Here is a 23,958-nt window from a genome sequence, read left to right on the forward strand (position 1 = left end):
TTAAGGGGGTACCTAGCTAGCTGGATGGGAAGACATGCACCCCTGCCGTGGGGCTGGTAGCTGGGAAGAAAGTAGTCAGGAGTTAAAAGAGAATTTAAGATCTGTATTTCGATGTTTCACTAGCAAGTTCCCACCCTCAGCCCCACCCCGCCTCCTGCATTGGAGAGGAGGTCCTGGCAACCATGCAACCACCCCTGAGTGCAGCATATCTCCAGCCCAGATGTCTGAAGGCAACACCTTCCTTCAAGGGTCTGGTGCAAAGACAAAGTCGAGGGCCTGGCGCTCAGCTCCAGCCACGTTGGGATGCCAAAGGTCCACGATGAAGACCACTCGAGGTCCATCTTCAGGGGAGCCTAGGGTACATGGGAATGGAGGCAGGAGAGTAGCTGACATTAAGCACTTATATGCCAGAGCACTCACCAAGTAACCAAAAAAGCAAACACTTTGTAAGTAAATGCCAGGCACTGTTCATTATGTGCATTAACTCTTAATCATCAAAACAAACTCTGAGATAGTTCCATAATTATTCCTATTTTATACAAAGTAACAGGCACAAGGAGGTTAAATAACTTGCCCAAGTTCAAGGAGCTAGTAAGGAGCTTGTATTAAAAGAGAGAAGGTTAGCACTCCCCTTGACAAGGGTGGAGGAGGCCCTTAGGCCTGACAACATACGTGTAGTTAAGGTGTTGCCACCTACTTGGTAGCATCTAACCATGTAGGTGCCAGAGGAGCACAGGAACTCCAATCCAGGCCCAGGGTCTTGTGCTGTTAACCGCTTTGCACCTACATTATTTAATCCTTCAGCCACCTGACCAACAAAGCAGTTTCCTCATTTCACAGGTGATTGGAAATTATGACTTGTTCAAGGTTATGCAACTAGAAAATGGTGGCACTGGAACAGCAAGCCAGTGGGCCTGAGTCTGCAGCCTCTAATCTATTCCCCTCCACTCTTAGTCCCTCATCCCTTCTAGCAGAATGGGACCCCATTACCATTATGAGCCACTGTGTGCAGGAAGGAGTCATCCACCAGTAGACAGTGTCCCTCAGCCCAGCACTGGGGCTCACCCCCAACCACCAGCTCACAGCCAAGGGGGATCTTCAGACCTGTGGGAAGAGACCCAGGCATCCAGCATTCCAGCCTGTATGGAAGGCGCCCATCCCATTCACAAAAAGCAGACTGAGGGTCCTAAGCACCAGGTTCTGTGGCGGTTCCTCTTGCTCTCTGGAAGGTGACTGGAATATCATTATAAAACAACTAGAGGCCCGATGCACGAAAATGTGTGCTAGAACAGGCCTGCCTTCCTCCGGCACCCGGGACCCTGGTTGCTTCCCTTGGGCCGCCCGCAGGCACCCGGGACCCGGCTGACTTCCCTCAGGCCCCGGTTTCGTCAGGAACGATGTCAGGAAGACGTCTGGTCTCATTAGCATATTACCCTTTTATTATTATAGATACTGGCTGAAAGAAGTACTGGGAGGTAAGGGAAATGCAGTGCAAAGCACAATCTATTCTGTTTTAGAGAAAAGGGAAGGCTTCCTGGAGGAAGTGGCATCTCCTCCTAGGCTTCTGACAATTTAACTCAAGAACCTATTGTGTGCTGGGCCTTCCCTCCCTGCGAGATATGAAACTAATGACTTCATCCTTGCCCAGGGACCACACAGCAGAGTACTGTGAGAAAACTGAGCAGCCACTTGAAATGATGAGGAATAAGAAGACATCCCAGAGGAGGTGTGACACTTGGAAATATGAGTGCTAAAGACTAAGTACGAGTTTTCCAGGAGGTGATAAAATGATAAAGGTAAAGACATTTTAGGTTAAGGGTATAGCATAAATGTGGTGTCTGCCAGGATTAGCCAGAAGGCCTTTATTTTAAAAGCATGGTGGGAGAAAAGGCAAGGAAGGGAACAGATGGGAGGTGAGGAGAGAAAGGATCTAGACTTGATCCTGAGGCAAGGGTACATCCATCTGGTAGCACAATAAGATCATGGAATGAAATAACCAGAAACTTGTTTTCCTTTCCATTTTCTCCATCTTTAAAACATCAAAAAGAGCATCTCAAGTTTGGTGCTACCATGACACTAACACCTTACTAATATTGCTCCCTTCTAAGTAAAGAGAGTGTAGGCTTGTGTCTCAGACTAGAGTATTTAGCCAAAATTTGTAAAGCCTTTTTTGAAGTTTAAATTTGTTTTTATGATTACTCTCTATTTAGGACAAGTAATACTAATTATCATTGTTCTATAAGAATTCCTTTTAAGTAAGTAAAACAAAATGTGGGGGGAGTCCATATGAAGAAACGCAGTCCAGGTGGTAAGTGACTATGGCAAAGCTTATGAAGATAGTTTGCAGGTAACTGAAGCTCGGGAAATGCCACTGCTGTGGGCAACAGTTGTAGTGGAAGATTCTGAGAAGAGGCATGATCAGAACACAGTGTACAAAGCTCTGGTGGCAGAGGAGAGGCAAGGAGGTTGTCTGCAGGCATCATCTACTTACCCAGATGGCATCTGACCCGGGCATTGGTGGGTCCACAGCGGCCTTCAAGCCGGGCCCCCGGAAGAAGGACAGAAAAGCCAGCGTTGCCGAAGGAGTTGGCACTCATGAAGCTCCGCAGTCCCCTCAGTGCCCGATAGGCCCCAGGGCACCGGCGGCAGTTGTTGGGCTGGCACCGGCCTGCTTGGTACAGCAGGAGCTGGTAGCACCCTGGAGCCAGTGGTGGGGACCAGCCCCGAGGCAGAGGGGTAGTTCCTGAGAAATCCCAGCTCACAGCCCCAAAGTCCCGCAAAATAGCAGGGAAGCTGCTTTCCAGAAGCTCCACATCATGTCGCTGGGCATCCCGCGGCACGAAGGGCACAGAGGGCAAGTTTGGCAGGAAAAGCAGGCCTGGGCGCTGAATGCCCAGGACCCCTGGCCCTCCTCCAGGGCCTAGGCCACCCTGAGCTGCCCGCCTCACCCTACCCATCCCTGCCCAGGAGTAGCGCCTGGCGTAGGCCCGAAGGCGGCGGCTCACTAGTCCTTCTGTCCTAGGTCCTTTCCCAGCCTCCCCAGAGCTCCCTGGGCTTGGCCTGCCGACCTCAGAGCATCCCCCAGGCCCACCACTGACACCCCCAGCCCGACTCCCAGCCGCCAGGGCCTGCAGATCCTGGGAGCCTAAGTAGTAGCAGTACCAGAGGAAGAGGGAAGTGAGGGCTCCGAGCAGCAGGGTGAAGGCTGAGGAGACCAGGGGCAAAGGCCATGTGGGCATGATGGGCAGGGAGGCCATGGCCAAGAGGCCTGGGGCATCTTCCAGACCCCAGTTCCCCTGTCCCCCCAGTTCTTCCTCCATGGCTACTCCCTGGTTCCCCCCGGGGCTGTTTCCCTTCCACATTTCCACTCTGTTCTCCCTCCTTCTGAAGTCTTCTCTCCACCTTGTATCTCCCTCTTTCTCTCCTCCCTCATGTACCTTTAACCCTCTTCTCCCTTTCCTTTCTTCTGCCTCTCCCCCCACTCTCTTACCTCTCCTTTCTCCTTCCGGCACTTTCCTCTCTCACCCTCCGCCTCTCCTTTCCCCACCTTCCGTCTCCCCCTCTCCTTTCTTCTCTCCTCCCACCACCCCCACCCTCCGCCCCTTTCCTTCTAGCCTCCCTGGACAGCAGTTCCTACCCCAGCTGGACCCGCAGCCCCGGGGACCGGAACCTGCCACCAGTCGTCCTCCGCAGCGGCTTCTCTCCTCTCTCCCCCTCTCTCTCCTCCGGCCCTCTAATCTCATTCCACCCGGCCGGCGGGTTCTCCCTCTCGCTCTCGCTCTCTCTCGCTCTTTCTCCCCTACTCGCTCCTTCCTTGGCTCTCACACATCCTGACGTCATTCCTCCCTACAGCAGTCTGCTCAGCTTAGTTACCGCAGCCCCTGCCCAGTGGCAGCGGCAACTCAGCCACGGGGGAGGGGGAAGGGGAGTCGTCGCCGGATTTCCCTCTTCCCGGACCCCGAAAGGGCGCCACGTGCGGCGCCAGGAGCAAGCTGCCAACCTCCAGCCACCCCGCAATGCGTAAAGTAGGGGCGGGACAAACCAAGGGGTGGGGCGGACTGCGGACGGGGACGCTGTGGCCTGTCCTTGGGTCTGCAGAACCCTGGACCCATCTGCCTGTGACTCCGCCTCCCCTTTCGCTTCCCCCGGAGCCAGCCCCAGGGGGCAGCCTGATTGACAGTGAAGGCGGCTTCAGCCAATCGCCCACGGCGCTGGGGGCGGGGCCCGCTCAGGCGCGGCCGGGAGAGCTGTCCGCGCGCTGGTGGTGCTGAACAAACGCGTCGGAGGCGTTGTGTGAGAGGCCAGAAATAAAAAAGTTAAAGCCTCTGCCGGCTGGCCGGGCTCAGGTTGTATGTTGTCTGGTAAGATGAAGGGTGTCTCCTCTCCAAAAGCCAGCCTGGTTACCCCTTGGGCTTCTCACAAGTGTGGAAACTTGCCATTCTCCCGGAGGAGGGCGGGGAAGGCCATTGCACAGGAGCTTCTGTAGAAAGGAAGGGGAAGTCCATGGGGTGAGGGTCTGGATAAGGGTTGGGGCATATTGAGAGCCTCGGCAGCCTGGGAAGAGGAGATTCAGAGTCCAGATGTTGCTGTAACAGGGAGAGGGGTCCGTAATTACTGCTGGAGCCAGAGAGTTTGCCTTGCCTCCCTTAGGGGCCGCGGGAGTGAGGATTACGGTCCTGGCTCATATGGTCCCTCCTTCCTCCATCTGCACTTCCTCCTCCCTCCCGCCCCCCAATAAATCTCAGGCCCCTCCCTTCGCCCGTCCCCAGGATCTGACGTGGACTCGACACCTTTCTCAGCTTCTCCCTCCGCAGCTCTAGTGCCCGAGCTTCGGCTCTCTAGGTTCCGCAGCCCCCTCTGCTCCCCGCCAAGCCCCTCTAGAGCCCAGTAGATCCCCGACCCCACCCCAGGCCCGGCCCCTCACAAGCTGTCTTGCTTTTCCCCAGCTGGATCACACCTTGGGATCCAGCCAGCCTGGTGGACCTAGGCGCCCGACCAGGAGGGTAACCCAGGAGGCCCGGTCCTTCGGCCCTCTCGGCTCCACCCCCTGCAGCCGGAGCCGCGCCCCCTCTCCCTCAGATCCCGGAGCAGAGAACAGAGGAGATTGGGCAAAGAGGGTTGGGCTCCAGGCGACCCCCCAGCCCAATTCTGCCCCTCCATCCCAAGGGGTAGAGAAATTGTCTTCCTTGCTAACTGCCAGGAAGAAAAATAATAAAGGGGAAGATAGAGACAGAAGAAAGGTGACAGCTAGATTATTTAAGAGAGGCGCAGAGACGAGAAATCAGTGTGAGTCGCCATGGGGACTCCCAAGGCCCAGCATCAACCGCCTCCCCAGCTGCTGCTCCTAATTCTGCTGAGCTGCCCCTGGATTCAGGGTAAGGACACGGGACCGTGGGGGTGGGCCATGAAAGCCCCCAGGGGGGCCCTTTACCCTCCTTTCTCGGAACACCCTGGTCTCCAAAGCTGAGGCAGGGGAGGGGCACAGCTGATGGAAAGCGACTAGCCAGGGCTTTCCAGTTTGTACCTGGAGCCGCTGACCCCACTGTAGACAAGGTGGGGGAATGAGTGAGGGTAGCTTTTAGCAGCATCTCAAGGGTTACATACAGGAAGGAGGGCTGGGAAAGTTGGGGGGATGTCTGTGGAGGCGGCAGAACACGCAGAGTACCTGAGTAGGAGATGGAGATGCTGGGAGGGATGCCAGGCACTGCACACACAACTGTTCTTGGATGTATGGACAAAGACAGATGAGCAAAGGCACTGCTCAGAGACCAGATATTCAGTCCCCGACTCTGCCCCTCAGCGAGACCCGGGAGAGACCACAGAGAAATGAGAAAGGAGAGAGAGAGAGAGAGAGAGAGAGAGAGAGAGAGAGAGAGAGAGAGAGAGAGAGAGAGAGAACGAGAACACACCACACTGCAGAGATAGAAATCCAGAGAGAAAGCTGGGTACTGCAGAAGCAAGGGCTGGGAGGTGCTGTCAGACCAGGAAACCAGGAGACCACTGAGGTGAAAATGAAGGCAGCACCATCCCCCCTTCTCCACCCTGCTGGCATGTCAGGGTTCATTGGAGCCAAGGTGCTCACTGAAGGCCCACACCGCCTGGGGGGAAACGTGGAGAAGAAGGTGGAAGATTGTGAGGGGCAGCTGGGAGCCTCTCCTTCCATCTTAGCTCTCAGCTCAGCCTGGGACCCTGTGAGCGCCTACAGGCCCAGCAGAGGAGGGAGGAATAACTCTGGAAAAGATCTTTCTGGTGAATGGGGAGTGTGGGGCAGTGGAAGGGCTCATACAGCTTCATCTCTTAGGTCTGCCCGTGAAAGAGGAGGAGGCACTGCTGGAGCCTGGGAGCGAGACCCCCACGGTAGCCTCGGAGGCCTTGGCTGAGCTGCTCCATGGGGCCCTGTTGAGGAGGGGCCCAGAGATGGGCTACCTGCCAGGTGAGGCTCCCAGAGTGGCAAGAGTAGCACAGAGGCAGAGGGAGAGACATTCACTCAAGGAATTAAAATTCAGAGGGAGATAGAGGGTGATGGTTAGAGAGGGTCAAAACTGAGCAAAGGCAGAGAAATAGAATGGTCAAGAGATAGAAAAACAGATAATCAGAGAAAAAGACAGATGGAAAATCAGAGAACCAGAATCAGAAAAATGGTGGGAGAAAGACACAAAAAGAGAAAGAGAAATGCAGAGATTAGTAAACCTAGAATCATAAAATCGGAGAGTGATAAGAATACTAATCAGAGAAATAAAAAGAGTTCCAAAGAGAGCAAGACAGAGGAAAGAGAAAGCGGTAGCTAGGAGAGGAACCAGATCTGAATGGGGAGGCAGAGAGGCTCAAGGAGACCATCCGAGTGGAAGGACCTGGTCCAGAGGTGAACAGCGGAGGAGAAAGGGGAGAGGATGTCAGGCTGTAGAAGCCTTGGGAGGAGGTGAGGAACTGGGGTGGGGAAAATAGAAGTGGAGGGTCTGCACCTTGTGGGGGAGGTCTTTTGGGTTCAGTGGGGAACCCCCAGTTTCCCTCAGCCCTGTGCCCCCCTCAAGACCCACCAATTTGCTCTTCCTGTGCTCTGACTTCCCTTGCACTGTCCCAGGATCTGATCCAGACCCCACGCTAGCCACCCCTCCAGCCGGCCAGACTCTTGCAGCACCCTCCCTGCCACGGGCCACTGAGCCAGGGACAGGGCCTCTGACAACAGCCGTAACCCCTAAGGAGGGTAGGGGGGCAGGCCCCACCGCGCCCGAGCTGCTGACCCCGCCCCCAGGAACTACAGCCCCACCCCTTTCTGGCCCCACTTCCCCAGGCCCGCCCCTTGGGCCTGAGGGAGGAGAGGAGGAGACCACGACCACCATCATCACCACAACAACTGTCACCACGACGGTGACAAGCCCAGGTGAGGCGATTGAAAGGGAATGGAGTAGTGTTCAAGAGGAGCAGGATATGAATAGGAGAGACACTGCAGGGAAGGGGTGCAAGAAGGGATCTGGGTACAAATAGGCGAGTTTCTGCTTAATAATATGCACCCATACTATGTACCTTTCTATGTTTTATCCATGTTACAGTTGGGGGAAGGGGATTCTGGGCACAGGGGGAGAGGAGCTTTGGATAAAGATGACGAGGGGTGCGGGGGAGAAGAGAGATGAGGGCCCCCAGAGTGGCATGACTGGGAGAGCAAGAACACAGGGATTTGTTTGACTCCAGCCACTTATATATCTTTTTAGTTTTGTGTAATAACAACATCTCCGAAGGTGAAGGGCATATTGAGTCTCCAGATTTAGGAAGCAGCACCAGCCGCACCTTGGGACTCCTGGACTGTACATACAGCATCCATGTCTACCCTGGCTACGGCATTGAGATCCAGGTAAGTGGACGTAGCATATAATCCTGAAATCGCCAAGCCCTTTCCTCTGGGTCCTAGGCTGTGCACAGATTTGACCTAAGAGCCAGAGAACCTGTTTCCTAACACAAATGGGCCTGCCTTCTGATGGTCAGGAAGACACCTGGAGTTCTACAACTTGGCCACTGTCACCATGGTGTTTGGGCTGCCACATACAGGGAAAAGGAAAGCAAGGGTGGTGGTGATGGGGGGGGGGGGGATTCTGGGGTTTTCCACCCGGGTTGACTTACCCTGGTGAGTCTGGGTCTGGCTTCTGTAGGTGCAGACGTTGAACCTGTCTCGAGAGGAGGAACTCTTGGTGCTGGCTGGTGGGGGAGCCCCAGGCCTGGCCCCCCGACTGCTGGCCAACTCCTCCATGCTGGGAGAAGGACAGGTCCTTCGGAGTCCAACCAACCGGCTGCTCCTGCACTTCCAGAGTCCTCGAGTCCCAAGGGGCGGTGGCTTCAGGATCCATTATCAGGGTGAGAGTCCAGGGTGCTGGTGGAAGGGCAGGGGCCACACTGGCACAAGGGACATCCCTCGGAGACTTCCATGCACAGGGCAACATGGGGACTTTTCCTCCTGACTAGCACCCTGGGGGCAGAACTCTCAGAGGGGGCCTGGGCACAGTTACAGGCCTATGTCTGAGTGTGCATGCATCCAAGTGACAGCTCATCCATTCACTCAACAAATGCTTAGCTAGTTCCCACTTCATACTGGCCCTGGGTTAGCCTTGGGAAGAGGAATGAAGAAGCCACATGTAAATTTGACTTCAAGCAACTCAGAATCTAGGTAGGAAGATGGACAAGTAATCAGGATGATTATAACTCGGTGAGCTAAGGACCCTTATCCCTATGGTGGAGGAATACAGGCAGAAGGAGCAAATATCAAAGGGACCTAAATTTCCCCTATGGAATATAGGGACACCTTCTTGGAGGAGAGATTAAGCTGAGACCTAAAAGATTAGTTAGCTAGGGAAAGGGTAGGAGGGAGCAAAAGAGGAAGGAAGGCAGACGTCAAGACGGATAGAAAAGCACACCCCGAGACCCAGAGAGGAGAAGACTGTGGTCCCCTTGAAGAGCTGAAGTAAGTCATCATGGAAGATAGAATTGTCATAGCTTTGTGACCTGGGACAAGTACCTCACTTTTCATTGTCTCATCTGAAAAATGGGGATTACAATACTTACCTTGTGGTCTTATTAAGATGCTCAAATGAGTTAATACATGACAAGTGCTTAAAATAGCATCTGGTACACAGTGAGAGCTGAAAATGTCAGTCGTTGCTATTACAGCCAAAGCACAGAAAGGGGAGGCAGGAGAAGTAAGCTAAGAGACCAGACCGGGAGGAAGGTTGGATCAGGATCATGCTCTTATTAGCATCAGTAAGGAGTTCAGACTCTTCTTCTGGTAAGGGGGGCGGGGGGCGAGTATTTTGAAGTATTTAAAGTAGGATAGTGACAGCCTCAGATTTGAGACCAAGAAAGAACCTGCTTACTCCTGGGGCAGGGAAGGGGAATATATTCGTGCATGACTGCATTCATGAGCACCTATCCACAGACAACCTACACACGTGTATACCCACACTCGCCTGTGTGTACGGGGAACCTTCCCACAATGCAAGTGTATGTCCTAGCATACATGTGTACATGCGTGCAGAGGGCCCAGCCACTGTCCCGTCCCACACGCCGCTGCCTCTCAAAAAAGCCTTCCTATGCTCCTCAGAGACAAGGAAACTGGGTTGAGTCAATGTCCCTTTCATATCACCTCATGGCCTTGCCTGCCCCTTTGTTAGCTTTGCTGACCCCATACCCCTTTCCCAGGGCACACACACAACTTATATCCCCACTTCATACCCTCTCCAGCCTTTCTGAGGCTTCCACTGGGGACCTGCTCCAGGGACTCATATGTGCAAGGTGGAGGCACCCAGCGCCGGACCTATTCGTGGAGAGACCAGTGAACTGAGGGCACACAGTTGGTAGTCAGGGCCATATATAGTTGTTGGGGAGCAAGGGCATGCCTGAGGGCCTCGGGCAGAGGGTTGGACTTCAGATATTACAGAATGTTCCCCTGCTGCCTCCGTTAAGCAGCCACTTCTCTGGGGCATTGAAAATAGGACTCTAGGCTAAGTAGAACATTTGGGGAAGCAGGGTTACTTCATAAATTGGCCTTCATTTCCTATCTCTGTCTTCCCTGCTGTACAGCTTCTCCAGGCACCTTTGGGACCAAAACCCTGTTTAAGCCCTTCCAGCTGTGCCCTAGCTGGGCCTCTGGTCCAGCGTGGCCTCATTAGCTTCTCTGACAGACCAAAGTCTCCATCACCCCTCACCCCAAGCCCAACAACTGTTTCATTTGTTCCCACAGCAACCCTGGGGGTGGCCATTGTCAACTCCATCTCTGGGAGGAAGAGAAAGACTCGGGTTATGTGGTTTGCTCAGTCACCTGCAAATTCATTGCAGGGTCAGAATTGCGATTCCCTGACTCCCAGTCATTCATTAATTACGGCTGGTGAGACGCAGGGGATTAACATTTTCTGAGCACTTTTTATATGCTGGCTGCTTTGCATGTTTGTTTGTTTCACTTAAAGGCCAATCCTTATTGATAGGGATTATTATTGCCAGTTATAGGTTAGAGGCCCTAGAGGTGAAGTTGCCTGCTGAAGATCATATAGCTAATAAGTTATTATCTGGAACTCAGATCTGCCTGTCTCCAAAACCAGTGCTCTTTGCACTGTCACAGTGCTGCTTGGCTGCACCAATTGATCAGCTAGGCCAGGCTTTTAGAAGACAAAATAAATAAGGTTTGGTTCCATCTCTTAATGGCAATAGACAGTGGTTAATGTGATTATAAACTTACTAGAGGCCCAGTGCATGAAATTTGTGCATGAAATTTGTGCATGGGCAGGGTCCCTAGCAGCTGCTGGCTGCCGGCCAGGGCCTTCCTTCATTCCATGCCACTCCCTAGTGGTCACTTTGCATATTAGGCTTTTATATATATAGATATGTGTGGGACTGTGTATAGGCAAGAGAGCAACCAACTCTACTGGGGAGAGAAAGGGTCAGGAAGCCTTCCTGAAAGAGATGGCACATCAGTTACTCCCTGAAAGATTAGAAAAGGCCAGAGAGGGCCTTGAAGGTAGGGGAAATGGTGTAAAAAACCATGGAGGTGAGACCATAAGGAGTCACAACCTATACTATGCAGGATATACTGTATGGGCCATAGGTGATGAGAATTGGAGGTGGATGTGCTGGGCAGGACCCTGCTGTGGGGCTTGTATGTCAATCTAAAGTACTGAGACCTAAAAAAACCCAATAAAATAAATAAATAAATAAACAAAGTACTGAGACTCGATTCTCTTGGTCCTGGAGAGCCATCACAGAGGCTAACATTTATTCAAATCAATGTTTCCTAGAAAGTTGTTTTTATGTCTGTCTATCCCAGTAGTCTGTAGATTCCCAAAGAGTAAGGCCTGAGTCTTTTCATCTTTTTCTCCCCAGGACCCTGCCAAGGAGCTACTTGTTGAATTCTGAATATAGGGAGAGACCAGGTCTCTTACAGAGTCACTGAGGGCTAGAGAGTCCAAAAAGCAAAGGCCTAGGCAAGCTGGTGTCTCCCAAGCCCTCTGCTAATTGTAGTCTTCCCCTCCTACAAGGCCCAGCTTTGATGTATTTCTTCCGAGAAGCCCTTCTCCGTGAGCTCTGCCTGGTCTGAAACAGACACACAGAGCTCTGTCAAGATCAAGTTCAGAGTCCATAATTTACTACCGAGTCACTTTCTATTTCTTTGTTTTATCTCGTATGATTCTACAAGAATTTCAGGAGACTTTCAAAAAAGAATTCAAGCAATAAAATTAAATAGAATAAGTAAGGAAAAATTGGTATCAGGTAATGTTTATTAAAGCTGAGAAAATAGACTGTGGACAAGCCTTCGTTGTCAGGGATAAGCCATAATCTGGTTCTGAGCTTCCTAGCGGCCAGTGAGAAAATAATAGAGAGATTACACGGTTCTTACAACAAGAAAGGAAAAGACAAAACAGTTCTTTAATGAAAGCAAAGCTTTCCCTAGCACAGTGGTGGCGAACCTTTTGAGCTCAGCGTGTCAGCATTTTGAAAAACCCTAACTTAACTCTGGTGCCGTGTCACATATAGAAATTCTTTGATATTTGCAACCATAGTAAAACAAAGATTTATATTTTTGATATTTATTTTATATATTTAAATGCCATTTAACAAAGAAAAATCAACCAAAAAAATGAGTTTGCGTGTCACCTCTGACACGCGTGTCAGAGATTCGCCATCACTGCCCTAGCATTTCACCTACACGGGGAGATTCATTTAGGGAGCAGTGAGTATGAAGGCCTTTAATGGTGAAATAGTCAAAGTTTCTAGAGGAGTTTCATTTGGTTCCTCTGGGTGAAAGCTGAGGGCATAATACCCTAGTGTACCTCAGTGGAAGTCCACTGCGTGTGTAGAGGGGAGAAAATGCACCGAATAACTTGAATGCTCACTGGCTGCATCTAGAAATAGGTCACAGTGTTTCTCTGACTACCTCAAAAGCACTGTGTGAACTCACTTTGGAAGGCGAAGAAGCTCTGCAAATATATTATTTGTTATTATTAGAGCTGGATGGGGTCAGAGAGGTCAATTGATTTGCCTGGGGTCACACAGCAAAAGAATTCTAGGATCCAGAATTTCTTTGAGTCTCAGGTATCTTATCTATCAAGTGAAGGGCAAAGTGGGTACATTACAAAAATCAGAGGAGATAAGAGATGTTGAAATGAGCTCTTCATGAGACAGTGTGCCCATGTGAGGAGTCCAGTATGGAACCATTTTGTGCCCCCAGGGGGTCCTGGAAAGAGGGGAGGAAGTGCTGGGGTACTGGGAGGGTGACATGGAACATGAACCCCCCTCCTCCCTGCTCTCCCGCTCCAGCCTACCTCCTGAGCTGCGGCTTCCCTCCCCGGCCGGCCCATGGGGACGTGAGTGTGACAGACCTGCACCCTGGGGGCACGGCCACCTTCCACTGTGATTCAGGCTACCAGCTGCATGGTGAAGAGACCCTCATCTGCCTCAATAGCACCCGGCCAGCCTGGAGCGGTGAACCCCCCAGTTGCATGGGTGAGTCTCCTGCCACAATAGGTGGGGGCTTCTGTCCTAGGAACCCCACTGGAAGGGTTCTCTCTTGGGGGTCTCTATCTTTGGGGGGGGTTGGACCCTGAAGAGTTGCTATCCTGGGGCCTCCATCTGGAGCTGTTTACACTGAGGTCTCTATCCTTGAAGTCCCCATCGTTGGGGGATCTCCATCAGGGAATGTCCCACCTGGAAGGTTTCCATATTGGGAGTCACCGTTCTGGAGGTCCCTTCTTTTGGAGACGTCTCATCCTAGAAGAAACCGTTCTTGGGGCAGGGAGGCGGGGGGCTGGAGTCTCAAACTGTGGGGGGGCTCTATCCTGAAGAGTTCCTCCTGGGGGTCCCAGCTTGAAGATTTTCCATCTGAGGGCTTAAATTACGGGCTCCCCCATGGTTACCCATCCCAGCATGTCTTCATTTGGGTGGAGTCTCTGTCCTGGGGGTGTCCACTCTGGGTTTTCTTATTCCAGGTCTGGGTGCGCACCTGGGCAGTACCCTGGAAAGGTCCTGTTCTCTGGGGTGGGCATGTAGGGCAGAGGCCATGCTGAGGCCAGGTCCCAGGCAAAGGTGTGGATGCGACAGCTCTGAAGATTGGGAGGACAAGTCACCTTAACCTGCCCCTCCTCTGCCCACAGCATCCTGTGGTGGCACCATCCACAATGCTACACTGGGCCGTATCGTGTCACCTGAGCCCGGGGGAGCTGCAGGGCCCAACCTCACCTGCCGTTGGGTCATCGAAGCAGCTGAGGGACGCCGGCTGCACCTGCATTTCGAGAGGGTCTCGCTAGATGAGGACAATGACCGGTGAGGGTCTGGGCCTGGGGTCAGAGTCCCCACCTCAGGGAGAGAGGGAGGCTGCAGTGGGAGACAGACAGACCTTGGGTGGGTCCCAGTTGCGGTCTGTGTCAAACACAGGTTAGTCCTCTCAGACAGTAGCCGTGGGAGCTTAGATGAATCTCTCAGCCTCTCTGTGCCCGTTTCCTCATTGGCAGCATGGAGGTAACAGTACCTCTCGCAAGTTTCCTGTGAGGATAAATGCATTAAGGCATGCAATGTGCTTAGTGTGCCCAGCACACAGTAAGCACTAGAAATGTGTTTGCCATGGTCGTCATCATCATATTATTTATCTAACAAACTGGTATCCCAGCTCTGCCCAGTGGTTGCTAGGTGACGTTAGGCAGGCTACTTAATCTTTCCGGGTCTCAATTTCCTCATCTATAAAATGAGAGGTTTCCTGTGAGCATTAAACATGATAAAATATGTAAAGGCTTAGCTAAGTACATGGCATATAATTAATGTTGGAAAACAATAGCCATGAAAATAAGCAAGGCGCTCCAGTGGCACAGCCGGCGAGCGCGGCACTTATAAGAAAACAAGAAGAGCAGGTAAGAGACGAAGCAGCTTCTGAGGGGAGACTGAGCTCCTGGCCACCCTCTGTCCACTCCAGGTTGATGGTGCGCTCAGGGGGCAGTCCCCTGTCCCCGGTCATCTACGACTCTGACATGGATGATGTCCCTGAGCGGGGCCTCATCAGTGACGCCCAGTCCCTCTATGTGGAGCTGCTTTCAGAGACTCCTGCCAATCCCCTGCTGCTAAGCCTCCGGTTTGAAGGTAACTGCCCCCCACCCCACCCCCAGGGCCCCAACCCCTGTGCCTTCCCCTCTTCCTGATGCCCACACACGGTCACAAGCACATACTCTATCCCTGCTCATCTCCGTGTTTGGATTCCTGAAACCTGACTTGCCTCCCCACCCAAAACGACAAGGATCCCTTCATATGGGCCCCTTCTGATTTCATGAGGTGGCCTTTTGTATTTAAGCTTCATATATGGCTGGATCCAGGTACACAGCCAAGGGACCAGTTACCTTAACCTCTCAGTTCTTTCCTCTGTGTTGGCTTCATTCTCCAGCACTCAGTTTGTGGTGAACCCAGCAGTGCCAAATTAACATACTACCAACTTAGTAACTCTATCAAAAAGAGAGCAAGCATACCACTTTCCTAAGGGCTTCAGCGAAAAATGCCAGGAAATGTTCTGATGGCCTGGCTTAGGTCATATGCCTATGCCTGAGCCAATCGCCATAGCTAGGGGCAGATTATGATTGGCAGATCCACATCACAAGGCCATCCCTCCTTGGCCCCAACTGAACCTGATGGACTGGAAGTGGGGGAGGCATGTGTGCCAAAAGGAAGGGGGATTGGATGCTGGACTGGTGGAAATAAGGAGGTCCGTTATCATGGGAGAAGGGGCATTTGAGCTGGGCCTTACAGATAGAGATAGTTTTAAAGGAGAGAAATTGGGAATTAATGTTTCGGGTGAAAGGAACAGTGTGAACAATGGTAAAGAGGTAGAGAAAGGCATGTTTGGGAAACAGAATTTCAGTGTGGCTGTAGCAGAGGATTTGTGCAAATAGTAGCAGGAGAGAGACAAAGAAAGTGAAGTGCTCAGAAATGAAATGAATCAAAGGGTTGATTCATTTCATTTCTGAGAATCAGAGAAATGGAATTGGCTCTGGGCTCTAATGGATGTGTAGGATTTGGCCATGATACCTTATAAGGTTAAGTAACAGTGAGATAGACAGTGAATCTACAAAATAAATTGCATGTTCTATTCTGAGAGTGCAAGGAGCATGCCCAGGTTGGAGGCCTGCCCCCGCAGTGTGGGCCACTGCTGACTCAGGAGCATCGGACTCCTGTTCGGTATCACAGGTATCGACATCTTAGCTCAGAGAATTTTGCAGCCAAGGTATGGTCAGGTGGGAAAACAAAAATGCTCTACAAATGTTCATTTTCCTGGCTTTGTCCAAAGTCAACACACAGCTTTTGTGTCAGCTGCACTTTTGGGTGCCAGCCCAGCATGGATCATCAGGGGTTATCAGAATCCAGCAGTTATGCTTGAGAAGAGAACACACCCCCACGAGCCAGTGTCCTGGGGCCCCGTCCCACCCCCTCCTTTGCCATTTCCAGAGGCAAGTGTTTGTGGCTGGTAATCAAGCAACCTGGGTCTCAGACTCAGGTCTGCCACTGCCCTACTGTGTGACCGTGGGCAAGTTTGGTTTTTTGTCTGTGGACCTTAGTTTCCTCATCTGTAGAACGGTGGCTAGGATTTGACTAGCCTAGGGGCTTCCTTCCAGAGGCTGGGGAGGTAACATCAATGTACGAAGGACTGTTAGGGTTTTAGGGAAACTGGAGAGTGAAAGCTAAGTCCAAAGGCATTCAATTTTAAGCAGCCCACTGAATGGCCAAGCAACCCTTGCATTCAGCCCAAGTTCCCAATTGAGACCCCTTGAGGCCTGTCCTAATGCTTAATGTGTGTGGTTGACCCTTCCTTAGCCTTTGAAGAAGATCGCTGCTTCGCCCCCTTCCTGGCACACGGCAATGTCACCACCACAGACCCTGAGTACCGCCCAGGGGCGCTGGCTACCTTCTCATGCCTCCCAGGATATGCCTTGGAGCCCCCTGGTCCCCCCAATGCCATCGAATGTGTGGATCCCACAGAACCCCACTGGAATGACTCCGAGCCAGCCTGCAAGGGTGAGCCTTCCATATCCCAGTAAGACTTCAGTCTACAGACTACCCCCCGAGCTGGGAATCCTAGGAAGGCCATTCACGGAGACCTGCATACCCCAACCTAATAAACGCAGGCCTTGGGTAATCTCTGTCCCTTTCAGAGACTTCGTTTTCAGAACTAAATGATTGGTGGGCTTGTTACAGAATCCAGGGGTCACAACCTAAATGTCTCCAACGGCTAGAAGTGGAGCTGGGCGGCTAGAAGTGGAGCTGGGCAAAGTGGTGGACTGGGTGGAGAGTGGGCGGGGTTAATTAAGAGCAGGGCTGGGGATTGGATGCAGCAGGACTAGGGGTGGAAGAAAAAAACAGGTAGCAGGGAATCCGTGAGGCGGTCTGGTGCATACAGTTGGGAGTGGTGAGGATTGTGGTGAAATGGAGACTACATGCCCACCTGGGTCCTGAATTTGACACCCTTTCTACCCTAGCCATGTGCGGAGGGGAGCTGTCGGAGCCGGCTGGTGTGGTGCTCTCTCCAGACTGGCCCCAGAGCTATAGCCCCGGCCAGGACTGCGTGTGGGGCCTCCATGTCCAGGAGGAGAAGCGCATCTTGCTCCAAGTCGAGATGTAGGTTTGGGTGCCGCAGAGGATGCAATGGGTGTGGGCTCAGCAAACTGGTGTAACAACACACTAACCTGCACCCCCAGCCTGGCAGCTCCTGTGTCTACCCAGGACTGGGTGTATGTGTGGTCTGGTGAATGAGGAGACTAAAGGTTCCTGACGGTGGTGTGGGTGGTCAGGTAGACCTGGGAACACACCGCTAGTCAGCCAGTCTTGGACAAACGGCCTTCCTCCGGGCTATTGTGGGAAAGGGCATCTGGTCTGGAATCTCCCACTGGGGCTGTTTCTGAGGCCACCCCGGAGCAGATCCCCGGGACCCAGGCCCAAGTTGTTGCAGCACCAACAGAACTAAAGTGGGTGTGGGGAGAGTGCAGTGAGCTGACTTGATATGAGGTAGTTAACGGGACTGGACAGAACCGGAAGCGGGCGTGGCCAAAAGCCGGTCCTCAGGCGGGGCCTGGAGTTGGGCGGGATGATCAAGAGCACGAGGAGGAGCCGCAGAACTAGTGGAACCTGGAGAGACCAGCAGAGAGAAGCCCGTAATTGGCCAAGACTGAGGAGGGGCCAGACGGATCGGATCGTAGTCCAGCCTCCATATCTGGTCCTACTCCCTGCAGCTTGAATGTGCGCGAAGGGGACATGCTGACACTGTTCGACGGGGATGGTCCCAGCGCCCGAGTCCTGGCCCAGCTGCGGGGACCTCAACCGCGCCGCCGCCTCCTCTCCTCTGGGCCCGACCTCACGCTGCAGTTCCAGGCGCCGCCCGGGCCCCCAAACCCGGGCCTGGGCCAGGGTTTCGTGTTGCACTTCAAAGGTACCGAGGTCTGGGGTCCCCAGATGGGCAGGGTTCCAGCAGGAGCGAGGCCCCACGAGGCTGGACGGGTGCCCTGGTCGCAGGGCAGCCCCTGAACTCGCCGTCTCTACCCGGCAGAGGTCCCCAGGAACGACACGTGCCCGGAGCTGCCACCGCCGGAGTGGGGCTGGAGGACGGCCTCCCACGGGGACCTGATCCGGGGCACAGTGCTCACTTATCAGTGCGAACCGGGCTACGAGCTGCTCGGCTCCGACATCCTCACCTGCCAATGGGACCTGTCCTGGAGCGCAGCCCCGCCCGCCTGCCAGAAGAGTGAGCCCGGCCCCGCCCCCGTCCTCTCCCGGCCCCGCTCCCGTCCTCTCCAGGCCCCGCCCCCGTCCTCTCCAGGCCCCGCCCCCGTCCTCTCCCGGCCCCGCCCCTGTCCTTCGGGCTCCACGCTCCGCGGGGGCCCCGCCCACTTCCCTCTGCGCCCCGCCTCCGGCCTTTGTCCCCGCCCCTATCCTGTCCAGGTTCCGTCCCTTCTCTCTGGGTCGCTCCGCCCTGTGCCCTTGGTGCCGGAAACTGTGCCCTCTGGACCTCAGTCTCATCCTCTCGGGCCGCCTCCCACTCTCTGGCACTGCTCTGGTCTCGGACCCCGTTTCCTCTGGGTCCTGCCTCATCTTTCCAAGGCCCCTCCACTGTTCTTCATTAATTCTACCCGCCCTGGCCCCATCAGTGCTTGGTTACTCGCTTCCCGTTCTAGGTCCTGCGCCAGTGTCTCAGCCCCCAGCCTTTGACATTACAGGGAGTCACGTTGCTAGAGCCTAGGCAGCCCCATGCTGGATTTGGGCTGGGGTTACACAGAGGGGTTGGGGCCCTCCCTACCCTGATGGAGTTCACAGCCTGAGGGAGGGACAGCTAGTTAAACAACTCAGGGTATTAGAGTGGTAACCACCAGTGTAACATCTCTGAGCCTTGGCTTCTCACCGGTGAAGTAGGAATAGGGGGGTTGTGAAGAGCAAATGAAGTTTTTCACACACTGCCTGGTGCCTGTAACAGTAAGTAATGGCTGCTGTAAGTACGAAGAAGGGCTGTGGGAAGAGGGGGGCGTTATTTGTCCCAGCGAAGAGGCAGGACATTTCACAGAAGCGGTGATATTTATTTTTATTATTATTTTTTTAAATATATTTTTATTGACTTCAGAGAGGAAGGAAGAGGGAGAGAGAGATAGAAACAGCCACGATGAGAGAGAATCATGGATGGGCTGCCTCCTGCAAGTCCCCCACTGGGTTGGAGCCCACAACCCGGGCATGTGCCCTTGACTGGAATCGAACCTGGGACCCTCCAGTTCGCAGGCCAACACTCTATCCACTGAGCAAAACCGGCCAGGGCAGAAGCGGTGATATTTAAAGGAGCTGGGAGCCAGGCTGGTGTGGCTCAGTTGGTTGAGCATTGTTCCATGAACCGAGAGGTCACCTGTTTGATTCCTGTTCGGGGCACATGCCTGAGTTTTGGATTTGATCCCCAGTACGGGGCATGCAGGAGGCACCTGACCGATGTTTCCATCTCTTTCCCTCTCCCTTTAAAAAAAAAATCAATTGCTGAAACCGGTTTGGCTCAGTGGATAGAGAGTCGGCCTGCGGACTGAAAGGTCCCAGGTTCGATTCCGGTCAAGGGCATGTACCTGGGTTGTGGGCACATCCCCAGTAGATGTGCAGGAGGCAGCTGATCGATGTTTCTCTCTCATTGATGTTTCTAACTCTCTATCCCTTTCCCTTCCTCTCTGTAAAAAATCAATAAAATATATTTTTTAAAAAATCAATAAAAACATATTTTAAAACAACAACACACTTTAAAAATAAGTAACGGAGCTGGGAGATTTTATCTGTTAGAAGAGCAAAAAGGGGTGGCATCATGTCACTTTCTCCCAGTTTGGAGCAGCCTGTTACTGGAATAAGGGATTGTAGGTCTTCTACCTGGCCCTTGGGGGCACTGGTGGGGCCCATGAGTGTAAGTTTCAGGAGGCCAGATTTGGATTGGACACAAGTCTAGTTGACACAGCTTCCCAGATAGGACAGGGACAGGGACAGGGACAGAAAAGGATGGAGGCAGGGTCCAGAGTGTGTAGGCCTAGCCCAGCTGCTCCAGGCTCAAGAGGGAATCTGCCCAAATGAGCCCAAAGCTGAGCTGAGACCCAAAGCTCTGAATTTCAGCCCAGAGCTCCACAGCTGTGCCCCCGAGGGGTTCCAGCTCTGCCGTTCCCTGAGTGACTGTGCGCTAATCATTTGACTGCCCTGAGCCCTGGGCCCCAAGGCAAATGACAGTGATATTGACCTCAGGATCATCAGAGTATATATCAAGTTTTTGTTGTTGTTGTTTAATCCTGACTCGAGGAAATTTTCCCATTGAATTTTCAGAGACATTGGGGCGGGTGAGGGGGGACGGGGAGAGAGAGAAAAATATTGATGTAAGAGACATATAGACCAGTTGCCTCCCACACTTACTCCAGCTGGGAAGTGAATCGAACCCGAGAACCTCCGGTCCTCAGGCCAATAACCTCTGAGAAACACAGGCCAGGGTGAGGTTTTTTTTCCTGTTTTGTTTGTTTGTTTTTGTTTTTAATCAGAGTTTATATCATGTTTGTAAACATTTAGCAGGATGCCTTGCACAAGTCTGTATATAAGAAATGGCTGTGATTCTGACTCTTCCACAAGGTTGTAAACTCAACACCTGCAGGGGCCAGGCAGGCGCTGTTAGTGAGCAGTGAGTGGGCTGGGAATGCTGAAAGGGAGAGGAGACGGCGGGCAGCTGCTGTTCTGCCGATGGCTGCCATGCAGGGCTGACACTGTGGGGCTTTAGCTGGTATGCTCAGTGCAGTGGTTAAATATTTAACATTTTATCCTAGGATGGGGCCTAGGTTGCCCCAATCACTGTGTTCCCGAAGAAGCCAGAAATATAAAACGCATTGAATTATAAGTTTTTCCAACTCCTGCTCCCTTCATTCTGAGGAAATAGTGGGAAGTAGGGGGTTCAGGCATCTCCTAGCCCTGAGCTTCTGGGAGGTCTTTTAAGGCACGAGCTCCCCTTGACTTTGCCCTCTTGCCAACAGTCATGACTTGTGCTGATCCTGGTGAGATCACCAACGGGCACCGTACCACCTCGGACGCTGGCTTCCCTGTTGGCTCCCATGTCCAGTACCGCTGTCTGCCGGGGTACAGCCTAGAGGGAGCCGCCGTGCTCACCTGCTACAGCCGGGACACAGGCACCCCCAAGTGGAGTGACCGGGTCCCCAAGTGCGCCTGTGAGTCGGGGGACACCTGGGAAGGATGGCTGGGTGGCTTGCTCAGCAGTGCAACTGGCATGTGACTGACATGTTCCCTGCAGTGAAGTACGAGCCGTGCCTGAACCCAGGGGTGCCAGAGAACGGCTATCAGACGCTGTACAAGCATCACTACCAGGCGGGCGAGTCTCTGCGCTTCTTCTGCTATGAGGGCTTCGAGCTCATCGGCGAGGTCACCATCACCTGTGTGCCCGGCCACCCCTCACAGTGGACCAGCCAACCCCCACTCTGCAAAGGTGCCTGGGCAGGCAGGGCAGGAGGGGGCATAGCAGTGCTTGGGGAGTGACAGGGCTGAGAAAGTCAGGTAGCAGATTCGAGACCACTGGTAACCCTGCCGAGCTCCCCGTTCACCTCCTGTGGGCTCTCACCAGAAGTCCGGGGAGTCACGGTCGTGAAATGATCCTAAGGGATGTAGTAGAAGGGGCTTTGGTTTGGAAGTCTCTTGTCCTCTAGAAAGGTCTCAGTTTCCCTATTTTTGAAAATCCTACAGACCTGGATGGTTTTAGACTGCCCAGGGTTAGGATCCCGGAACTTCAAGGGGTCTGCAGGGGGAGGAAGAAGGCCCTGCCCTGACTCCTCCTCCCTCTCCCCCACCAAGAGAAAGACAAAGCTTAGGTTAAGCATCGGGCAGCGAGAACCAAGCTGTCCAGCCCAGCCCCACTGGGCTCCCGCCCTCTACCCAGCCTCCTTCCCTCCCTGGCTCAGACCCCGTCCCCTCCCCCTCCTCTCCCTGCAGTGGCCTATGAGGAGCTCCAGGACAACCGAAAACTGGAAGGTCAGTGAGGGCACAGGTGGAGACCCAGGCCTGGTTGAGTCGGGAGGGCAAGGCAGAGGCTGGGGGCAGGAGGCCAGGCCCCGGAGGGGTGAGGCCCAGGGTTCAGTGCCCAGGGCAGGAGGCTGGGAGAGCCCAGGGCTTGGCCCAGCCCCAGCTCAATGACCTCTCCTCCTCCCACCAGTGACCCAGACCACAGACCCATCAAGACAGCTGGAGGGAGGGAACCTCGCCTTGGCCATCCTGCTGCCCCTGGGCTTGGTCCTTGTGCTCGGCTGTGGCGTTTACATATACTACACCAAGTAAGTGCCATCCAGGGAGCTGTGGCCGCGGGCATCCTGCCTGCCTGGAGGGTGAGGTGCGGTTGGGGGCTCACCTCTCTATAAGCCTCTCCATCTCCTCCCTTCCCAGGCTGCAGGGAAAATCCCTCTTCGGCTTCTCGGGCTCCCATTCCTACAGCCCCATCACCGTGGAGTCAGATTTCAGCAATCCACTGTATGAAGCTGGGGTGAGCCCTTCCCCTGCCCCTGGAGTGCCCACCTCCCAGCTCCCCCAGGACACCGTACCTTCTCTCATGGTCTCTGTAATCTGTCTTGGGAATTTCAAACTCAGCTGCCTACAAAGGCCACATCAATGAACAAAGCAAGTCAGGTGTGAACAATAGGGAGTTGTGAGGACTTTGGCTCCCTGGAGAATTTGTGCCCCACTTAGTCCATAGTGGAAACAGGCCCAATTGCCAGATTGTTCAAGACAATCCAGAAATTCAGGTTTTTATGTGCTTTTAATATGCTGTAGGATGAACCAAGCATATCCATTTCCACCCTATGGCGCCCAAACCACCAATGATGTTACCTGAAAAGTCCAGGTTCTTTCCCCTTCCCTGTGTTCATACTCCCATGTTGCTGCCTCCTCCACCACCATCCCACTCCAGCAACTGATCCCATCTCTCTGTCTCCAGGATACACGGGAGTATGAAGTTTCCATCTGAACCCCAAGACTAAGGCTGCAGGACCCAGACGTCCCTCCCTCCTCATTCTGGGCGGGAGGAGTGCAGGACCTGGTCCCTGGCTCCTTCCTTCCTGTTGTGTAAATAGTCTCCTGGTCCCACAAGGGGGCTTTGTTGGCCCTGGGGACCCTACAGTAAATAAACCAGCATCCTGTCACCCAAAACCTCCTCTTCTCAGTTGCCAAATAAGGGGCCTCCCCTACCCTACTGGCTTTTGGATCCTGGCATGGGAACTCAGTTCCACTACAACGCCTGGGGCCCCTCCAGCCCAGGGTACCTCATAAGGACTGCCCCCGAGAGCTCTGCTGTTCCCTTGGCCATGAAGACTCTGACCTTCCCAGATGCTCTGGTCCCCAGCCTAACCCCTGGGCTTGGAGGGTCAGAAGGATGAAGGGGGAGCGGGGACGAGGCCCCTATGCCCTTCCTGCCATCTACTCAACCCACAGTCTCTCCACCTTTGCTTCTGGATTTTTGTTTTTGAGCAATAAACTGGAAATCACCATTTGTAACTGGGCTGGTGGGGTGTGGGAAGGTGGGTCGCTGGCATGGGAGAGGGTGATGGTGGCCTCTCTGGAGAGCGAGCTGGGGGAGGGGAACAATTGGGGGTGGAGGCGGATCTAAGACTAGGCTCAGAGCAGTGTCAAGGGGTCGAAAGCCTGGCTGTAGGGGCAGCCTTTGAGGACCGGCTGGGACAAGCCCCTTCTGCGCCTCGGTGCTCTCTCCACCCAGGCTTGCTGTTTCTGGCCTCGTCTCCCCAGGAGGTAGCTGACAGCAGTCCCATCTCCTCCCTCACTGTTAGACAGGAGACAAACAGGTGTCAATTTGTCTCATGTTTACCCGCCTCCCGAGAATTTTTGTATCCAAATGTACTATCTCCACCCACTCACCATTTTGGCACTTAAGCATATCTGCTGTTATAGGTCTACCAAGCA

At 53.5% G+C, this 23,958-nt stretch overlaps 2 protein-coding genes and 1 non-coding gene across 5 annotated transcripts; 2 read left to right on the forward strand and 1 right to left on the reverse strand.

Moving 5' to 3' along the window:
- Positions 1-243: 243 nt before the first annotated feature.
- Positions 244-3,414, reverse strand: ASPHD1 (aspartate beta-hydroxylase domain containing 1). Its single transcript, XM_036308148.1, has 3 exons — positions 2,492-3,414; positions 991-1,104; positions 244-353 (listed from the first exon to the last, which is right to left on the reverse strand). Exons 1-3 carry the CDS (start codon positions 3,360-3,362, stop codon positions 244-246), a joined length of 1,095 nt encoding a protein of 364 aa, XP_036164041.1. The 5' UTR covers positions 3,363-3,414.
- LOC118657239 lies at positions 598-723 on the forward strand. The gene has a single exon (XR_004967951.1). It is a non-coding gene; the product is annotated as a U6atac minor spliceosomal RNA (small nuclear RNA).
- On the forward strand, positions 1,664-23,528 carry SEZ6L2 (seizure related 6 homolog like 2). 3 transcript variants are annotated; one of them, XM_036308147.1, is made up of 18 exons: positions 1,664-1,796; positions 6,302-6,433; positions 7,082-7,381; positions 7,710-7,849; positions 8,145-8,346; positions 12,793-12,978; positions 13,626-13,794; positions 14,438-14,601; positions 16,321-16,521; positions 16,983-17,121; positions 17,733-17,929; positions 18,047-18,241; positions 21,018-21,209; positions 21,293-21,484; positions 21,985-22,023; positions 22,205-22,322; positions 22,432-22,528; positions 22,979-23,528. In XM_036308147.1, the coding sequence occupies exons 2-18, from the start codon at positions 6,418-6,420 to the stop codon at positions 23,006-23,008; spliced, it is 2,577 nt and encodes an 858-aa protein (XP_036164040.1). In that variant the 5' UTR covers positions 1,664-1,796; positions 6,302-6,417; the 3' UTR covers positions 23,009-23,528. The 3 variants fall into 3 exon arrangements, with proteins under 3 accessions (XP_036164040.1, XP_036164038.1, XP_036164039.1); XM_036308145.1 differs by lacking the exon at positions 1,664-1,796 and adding an exon at positions 3,627-5,375; XM_036308146.1 differs by lacking the exons at positions 1,664-1,796; positions 21,985-22,023 and adding an exon at positions 3,627-5,375.
- Positions 23,529-23,958: the final 430 nt, after the last annotated feature.

Source organism: Myotis myotis, unplaced genomic scaffold, assembly GCF_014108235.1.
Source record: "Myotis myotis isolate mMyoMyo1 unplaced genomic scaffold, mMyoMyo1.p scaffold_m19_p_5, whole genome shotgun sequence".
NCBI lineage: Eukaryota > Metazoa > Chordata > Mammalia > Chiroptera > Vespertilionidae > Myotis > Myotis myotis.